This window comes from Osmerus eperlanus, chromosome 8 (assembly GCF_963692335.1).
Source record: "Osmerus eperlanus chromosome 8, fOsmEpe2.1, whole genome shotgun sequence".
NCBI lineage: Eukaryota > Metazoa > Chordata > Actinopteri > Osmeriformes > Osmeridae > Osmerus > Osmerus eperlanus.
The window spans coordinates 3,121,946-3,129,803 of record NC_085025.1 but is presented as its reverse complement, the minus strand read 5'-3'; the positions used below and the strand labels follow the sequence as shown (position 1 = coordinate 3,129,803).

The 7,858-nt window shown below is 42.2% G+C and overlaps 1 protein-coding gene across 6 annotated transcripts; it reads left to right on the top strand.

Annotated features, from left to right (window-relative positions):
- The first annotated feature begins 1,495 nt into the window (after positions 1-1,495).
- On the top strand, positions 1,496-6,704 carry hmgn3 (high mobility group nucleosomal binding domain 3). 6 transcript variants are annotated; one of them, XM_062467969.1, is made up of 7 exons: positions 1,496-1,674; positions 3,125-3,175; positions 3,412-3,441; positions 4,844-4,894; positions 4,998-5,093; positions 5,321-5,420; positions 5,888-6,704. In XM_062467969.1, exons 1-7 carry the CDS (start codon positions 1,660-1,662, stop codon positions 5,893-5,895), a joined length of 351 nt encoding a protein of 116 aa, XP_062323953.1. In that variant the 5' UTR covers positions 1,496-1,659; the 3' UTR covers positions 5,896-6,704. The 6 variants fall into 6 exon arrangements, with proteins under 6 accessions (XP_062323953.1, XP_062323955.1, XP_062323952.1 ...); XM_062467968.1 differs by having other exon boundaries at positions 1,498-1,674; positions 4,995-5,093; XM_062467971.1 differs by lacking the exon at positions 3,412-3,441.
- Positions 6,705-7,858: the final 1,154 nt, after the last annotated feature.

Sequence of the window (7,858 nt, the reverse complement as noted above, 5' to 3'; positions counted from 1 at the left end):
TAAACTACTGTTTCCGAAAGTAGATGTACTTCCTTAATAATATCAGCTTATATTGTACATTACACATCACAATTGTGTGTCATATCACAAAGTAAAATGAGTAAATAGTTATCACCCTGGCCTCTTTGCTTGTGGCGTTTCTGCAGCTGCCTTGCAGTAAAGTAGTTAGCTTAGCTATCTCCCAGAAGTTAACAAGCTGCTAAACTAATGTTCTGCTAGAGGTAGTCACGCGAGTTTTCGTGACGTTAGTGACGTAAGTAGCGTCATTGACTGGCTAGCAAATTAGCCACCGTTAGCTTCACTTTTCGCCACAAAAACTGAATTTCCACTTAAACCATGCAACGGAACGTAAATCCCAATAGAAGCAACTCAATCACTACCAATACGAAACTTTTGACACCTAGGTTGTCTATGTAGGCCAAATATTGACTGAGTTTTAGGGGGACAAAAAGAATAATAAAAATAATAATATATATGTGAGAGAACAAAGGTTGTGCCCTTGCCAAAGGCAAAGCACACCCAATAATATATATGTGAGAGAACAAAGGTTGTTCCCTTGCCGAAGGCAAAGCACACCCAATTACCCATTCTCTTGCTCTCTGTATCTATGTAGCCAATCTCTCGCTCTCTCTCTTTCTCTTTCTCCCTGTTATTGTTTCCTTTCCATTTAGCTGACAAGGTAAATCTAGTTAGAAGTTGTGGGGAAAACCATGTGTGTTCTAGGTTGGTTTCTAAAACATTGAGGTATTCAGGGCCAAACAGTTGTGTAAAAGGTTTTGTGATGCGAGAGGATACGCTGTTTATTGTTACAACTGCATTTACTCCATTGTGATGTCACTGAATATTGAGATGGCCATTGTTGTTTTGTTTTGTAGAATGTTGTAATGCCTATTGTGATGGAGTCTATAGCATGCTGTGACTAATGTGATGTCCATGTAGTAGTATTTACTATTGTGATGCTTTTCAGGAATATTATGGTGTTTATGCCATGGAGTTGAGAGGTTTGGTCTGGATAAAACGTGATTGATCACACCATGATTCCAATGATAATACTGCCAATGAAAACGATCTCTCAGTAAGAAATATGTCACTACTGCAGTTGCTTGAAGTTTAACGACATGAACATAATATAATCCATCTGGAAAACACGTGTCTGGAGTGTGTTACAGTTGTTTTATTTTATTGTCACTTCCCCTCCCATTAATTAAGTGTCTGAATGTAACTCCCACCGTTCTGGCCTGTTCCTGGCCTACACTACCCAGACACACCGAGAGCGGTGTCAAGTTTCCATTGGTCTCTATTCTCTCTGTTTCAGCATACACATCCATCAGCGATTGAGCCGTGATTTGCGTACCAAAAGCAATAAGCCAATCACAAAAATACAATGGAAATTCTTTTCGAAACCTCGACCAATGAGCTCGTCTATATGATTTACATAGTGGAGATTGCACCAATCGCACCCCTCTATAGTAGACGATTCTCCCCATGTTGTCCTATGGTCGAGCGCGGTTTAGAGTTTTAGGTCTGCATGTAATTAACATGTTATTATCGAAGGTGCTTAGATATTGATCCTGTCATTCGTGCAGTTACAAATTCGCGCCTTGGACCTTCAGATTCACCAGATCTATTTGCTTGGTTGGAAAGTTGATCTCAAGAAAAATGCCTAAGAGAAAGGTGAGGCTATTTATTCCGTCGCCAAAGCAAAATCCGTCAACTTGAAAATGTAGTTTCATTTCGATGCTTTTTTCCGATTTTATTTTGGCGACGTCGAGCAGGTGAGGGGATGCCAAAGTTTTCTAACCAAAATTGTCCCTTACAACCTACGAGTCGACTGATCTGTCTTGACGGAAGCAAAGAGATATGCATTATGGGTATTAGTCACCTTGCGCGTATATTTTTTTATTTTAATCGTGTAACCTTGTTTAGTACTACGTTTAATGGCTGTTCAATCGATGGTGGTTTTATCGCTCTACACCCACCTTGTCACCAGTGTGCGCACTCGAAAGTCAACCCGGTGGTGGATGCGTGCCCAAACCCACCGTCAACGGTTGGTATTTTAAAGTGACCGTGCATGAACATTATTTATGGGTATTATGAAAACGTATACTCCAATTTCGTCGTTAAAGACTATGAGGGTTTAAAGGTGCATTTTCAAGAGACATCTTTATCCTCCCCTGTCTCGTACGTTATTTGTCAGCGGTGCCGGAGACTGCCCACAGCCACCGATCGAGTCGGAGAGAGAGAGCGAGAGCACGGACAATTAGGCAATTGCAGTGCCACGGTCCAATGCAAACAACCGGGGCCGTGGCGCATTGTATTAGTGCATATACAGGGCTTCTCTATAACCTACAATTGCCATTGTCTGTATAGTCGTTTGTAGATTTGCCTCTGATGACCCAAGTGGGGGGAGTTTAGGGGCGAAGGTCGTTGCCATGCAAACGATGCCAATTATCCGACGGCAAAACGAGCAGTTTGTGCAAGCCGGTTTTCTACAAACGATTACCAGATTATTTTGTAAATAAATTGTATGCAAATCGACCACTTTAAACTAATATAAAATGTTATCTTACTCAGGCGGTTAACCTCACACACAGCACATCATGCTGTCAGATGTTTTTGTGAGGAAATACTCTGTAGTTAATATATATATATACATTTTTTATGTCATTTAATAATTTTATTTCCAACACATTTTCTATAGTCTTGAGAGGAGCAGTGCTGCCAAACTACCACATCCTCACTTGAGACGCCTGATAGAAAAAAAGTGGCCAATAGCTGCAAAAGAAACAACTGCTTGTTTGTGTAAAAGTGAAACAGTCGCCTCTGCTACGAGTCACTTTACAGGAAACAATCAAACCAGAGCGGAATATCCGAGTCAGAAGGAAATTACTTATTTTTTGGTGTGCTGAGGTCATTTGCAGTGAGTTAGGGGTTACTTTGGACCACAACTAAACACACACGTACTCCGTGTGGGAGGAAGTCAAGTCAAATGTTTTGGCAGTTAAACCAGCATCTCACTTTGTCCACACACACCAGTCTGACTACAGCCAACACGGAAGGAATGCAGGATGTGTTGGTTATTTGATGTGATGATTGTTTTTTGATCCCTGTCTTCCTTCCATAGTCTCCAGAGGTTGCTGAAGGCAAAGAGGCCTCCAAAGTCACAAAGCAGGAGGTATGCTTATAGAGGGGGGGTTATACTGTGTGTGTGTTTGCTGTTTGTGTGCAGTGTGTGTGTGTGTGTGTGTGCGTGTACACTGTAACAAACACAAATAGGCTTGTTAAGGAACACAACACAATCACTACAAAACACATATGACACCTACATGCCCCTAAAGGTACAACTGATATCTCTCTCTCTCTCTCTTGCTCTCTGTCTCTTCCTCTCTCGCCCGTCCCATGTTCCTGTAGCCCATCAGACGGTCAGAGAGGTTGTCATCGGTGAGTTTTATCCTCCTCCTATCTGCACCTCTCTCTCTCTCCTCTCATGTCTCTACCCACATCAGCTCACTTTAAGGCCAGACCGAATCTATTTGGAAATTGTATTTGCATCCTAGAAAGGGTTCGAACACGTTTAACCGATTTATGGAACGGATTTATAAATCGAAAATCCTTGAAACAAACCCCAGTTTGCATATCTGGATGAAGAAACACACATCCACAGTATCTCCATGCAGTACTGATGTCATTCTACACACAGTAGTGATGTAATCTACACGCAGTACCGATTTAATACCACGTACACTAATGTACAACAACATATTATTATATTCTAAAGTAGTAACTGACTTTCAAAGTTCCCTGTAGATTCTGTCTGGCTCTGTCTATGTGTTATCTCTGTTGTCCTTGTTCATCCTTAGTCCTGAGAACTGTTGGTTGTCTGGGTGGTGTACTGTTGTCCCAGTAGGACTTGGTGGTAGGACTTAACTGAGGATCTGCTTATAGATGTTGTTTGTAAACTACTGTAAACGTACTATTTGGGTTCCTTTCTAATATATTCAAGGATTGGTTCTTGTGATTTACACATGTACATGTAATAACATGTGTATATATACATGTTATTATCACATTATTCCCAAATTAGCATATTACTTAAAATGCAAATAAGGAGAACTGGGTATCTATTAGCACTTCATAATCTGTCATTAGAAATCATTAGCAAAGAGATAATTTTCATTGCGACAAATGAAAGCTTTACAGAAAACAATTTTTTCCTTTTCAAACTTCAAAATCCATCTCCTTCTGTAATAACTTCCTACTTTCACCCAAAATACCCATAGTTCTCTATTTGCTGGAGCAAACTTGGTCACATCAAAGCAACATACCACTTCACTGAATAGATGCAAAATCAAAAAAAAAAAAAATGTGATAATAGCATGCCTTTTCAGCTATGTGTACATTACAAAACTGAAAATGTAAGTACCTTTCTAACATAACAACAAACATGTTTGCAGAAGATTTGCCTTACACCTCCAAAGTACCAATTCTGTCTCCAGCAAGCTTGGGCAGAGAAATTTCAACAAACATCCAGCCTTCTTCCTAAACTCTCGACACAGCGGCTGGGGTCGTACCTTACACCAGTGGTTCCCAACCCTGGTTCTCAAGGCCCCCTGCCCTGCATGTTTTAGATGTTTCCCTGCTCCAACACACCTCATTCAAATGAATGGGTCATTATCCAGCTTTGCAGAAGCCTGCTTATGACCATTAATTTGAATCAGGTGTGTTGGAGCAGGGAAACACCTAAAACATACAGGACAGGGGGTCCCTGAGGACCAGGGTTGGGAACCACTGCCTTACACGACCAGCTAAGACTTGTGTTAACAGAGCTTTCTCTGACCTGCAGAAAACGGCACCATCCAAGCCAGAGGTGAAGCCCAAGAAGGCCGTCTCTAAGGTAAGGTATTCCCTCACCAGTCCAAGTGCAATAGTGCCATGTTGTTGTTTTGATGGTGGATGCTTCTGTTCCTCCGTCTTGATTGGCTGCCTCTGCACAGAAGCCTGTGGAAGACAAAGGATTGAAGAGCAAGAAGGGCGGAGCCAAGGGGAAGAAAGATGAGGGTCCCACCCAGAATGGAAGGACTAAGACCGATGAGGTATTTATTGTGCACTGTTCCTTTAAGAGAAGATGGAGCTATATAATGCCAGTTGAATGCTCAGGGTCATACAATCATCTAACAGCGACTTCTCCCATATTGTGTTGTTGACGTCTCTTCACTCGTGTTAACACATGCAAACACACACACACACACGCTCTACGAAACCTCTCCACCCGCACTATACATACAAACACATGTTCTCACTCCTACACATACACACACAGATCTGTGTGTCTCGCTCGTCTGTGTGCGTGTCGTCCAGGAGAAGCGCAGGCCCTTCCTCGATGTCAGTCAGAGGGCAGAGTGAGACGGTCCGAGTCAAGGGTACGCTCGTGTGGTGTGGCTTTTACATCGGCAGCTTGACCCACATTTCTGTGCCCTAAAACTATATTTATACCCGCATTGTATTAATCTCTGGTGTGATATTATTTTTGAGGATGTGTGCACGTGTGTGTGTGTGTGTGTGTGTGTCAGTGTACTGAGGTGTAGGCCCTGTCTAACCAAGGGCTGGCAGAAAGGCTAGCCATCTGCCTAGTGATTGGTTGGCTCATCTGAAGTTTGGAGGACTGCCTCCAGGATAAGGAAGGGACAGTTATGACGTCAGCCAAACCGTGCTACGACACGACAGTAGCTTGTCATATGGATGACTCCATCTGAGTCCTTTCAGATCTGCCCAGGGTCCTTATTTAGAAATGAGAAGAGTGAATGAGAAGGAAACGTCTAAAGACTATTGAGACCCACCCGGAGTCACATCTAACCTGTTTTTTTATATTTTCTCCGGCCGTCGCTAGGAAACTGAAACCGTGGAGACGGCCCCCGAGGAGAAGGCATGAGGAAAGGGGCGTGTCCTGCTGACCCCTCCCCTCAACTCATTGGCAGCATAAGCATCTTTTTTACTGAGGATTTTGTAACATGCTGATTTTTAGACCGGTGATAGACAGAATGATAACCAGCACCCCATGTCCACACACCTCCTTCAGTTCCCTGTTCTCCTTCCTTCCTCTCCGTTCTGTTGTACCACACGCCTCACCCCCCCCCCCCGCCTCCCCCCAAAGACAGACAGAATGAAGTGACATGTTTTTATAGAACGACTTCATCTTAAAGTGAGGGTGCTGTTACAGTGTATCTTAGTCATGGCTTTACTTTTAATGAAATGAACCAGCCTTGGACAAACGGTGGGCGTAGAATGAGGTCTAGGTCTTCAACGCTGGCCCTGTGCTGAAGGTTCGGATCTGGGGCAGGATGCTAACCCTACATCTATGCCTTTAGGCCTTTCCTTCCCTCAACTATTAGACACAGAAGGGCACATCACAATTATAAATCACCTTCTCAAATCTTTTTCAGAATTGCCACTCTTTGTTTTGCATACATACCTTTTCTGTCACAGTGTTCATTCATGTGCGTGTGTGTGTGTGTGTTGCCCTAATTTAACTTTGTTTACAGTTTGTTGTATCATTCCTCTTAATAAAACCCCTTGTCTCCTTGCAGAGCAGCATAGCAATAACAAGTGGTGCTTTTAAAATGCTCAATGGGCACCATGTTTCTCTTGAGATTCAATCTGTGGAAAATATTTTGAAATAAAATGTAAAAAAAAGTAGATGAGCTCTGTTTGCTATGTTTCAGTATGATTACTGTTTATTCAACGGTAATCAACAGTATTGATGATTCTAGTAGATTACCAGTTGACTATTGTACTTTTAACGAGACACTACAGAATCCATTATCTTTGTCAAGGACTTTGTAAAACGAAGTCCTGCCAAACAGCCATGTGAGTCAGGTGAGTTCGAGCAACGAAATTCTTATCAGAGGCCCTCAGGGGAAAATGCTTGGTTGGCCTGATTGCGTACCCGCTTTGTTGGTTTGCAAAGCCCAGGTATCGGAGAGAATGTTTCTGGTGTGTGAAAGTGACATTTTGCATGTATGAATGTGTGCATGAAGCCTGTGTTGGATTGAGCGTTCACACCCTTTTTGAAAACTCCCTACAAAGCCTGTGTGTGTGTGTGTGTGTGTGTGTGTGAGGTCGGCAGGGGCACGTGGCTGTGTTAAATACAAATGCTGTGTCAGGAAGTAAAAGGTCAGCATTTGACATGGGGGCAGGACAATTGTGGGAAGATATGCCCTTTATGGTGCAGCCAGATGTCACTCAGGAACCTGGGCCAATCATTTCTAATTCTCACTTTCCTACCATCTGTGGGCATACTAGTTCTGAATCTATTTAAAATATGAGGATGCAAATTTGTGAAATTCCAATTGTGTTACAGGCCTACATTACACTGTATGTCTGTTGTAATGATTCATTCACATAAAATAAAACATTTGTTTTTTGACATTCTATAGGATTTTCAGATTTTCTCTAGGCTGAGCAGTAGTTCTAACCGATGGTAAGGGAAACACTGATCGCATCTCCCCCCTCTACACCATTTAGAGGCGAAACAAAATAAACATTTTAAATCAAGGTTGCATTAAAAACGTTTATAAATGTCAGTCATTCGTCTTGCACGGATGTTAACCAGGAAAAACTCTGGGTTTAGAATTGTTATGATGTTGATTGCTTTAGTAAAGTAGTTAATGTTTTATGAATGCAAGGTCAGCTTGAAAAGTGTCTAATCATCCAACAGACAAAAAACTAACAGCAGGCTTCCAACACTTTCACAAAACACTCACCTGCCTTCCTAACATAAGCTCAGAGATTAATATATTTACTTTAAATTAAGAAGCACGTCTCACATGAAAGCATGGTATAGCTGACCCCAACAGGCCAT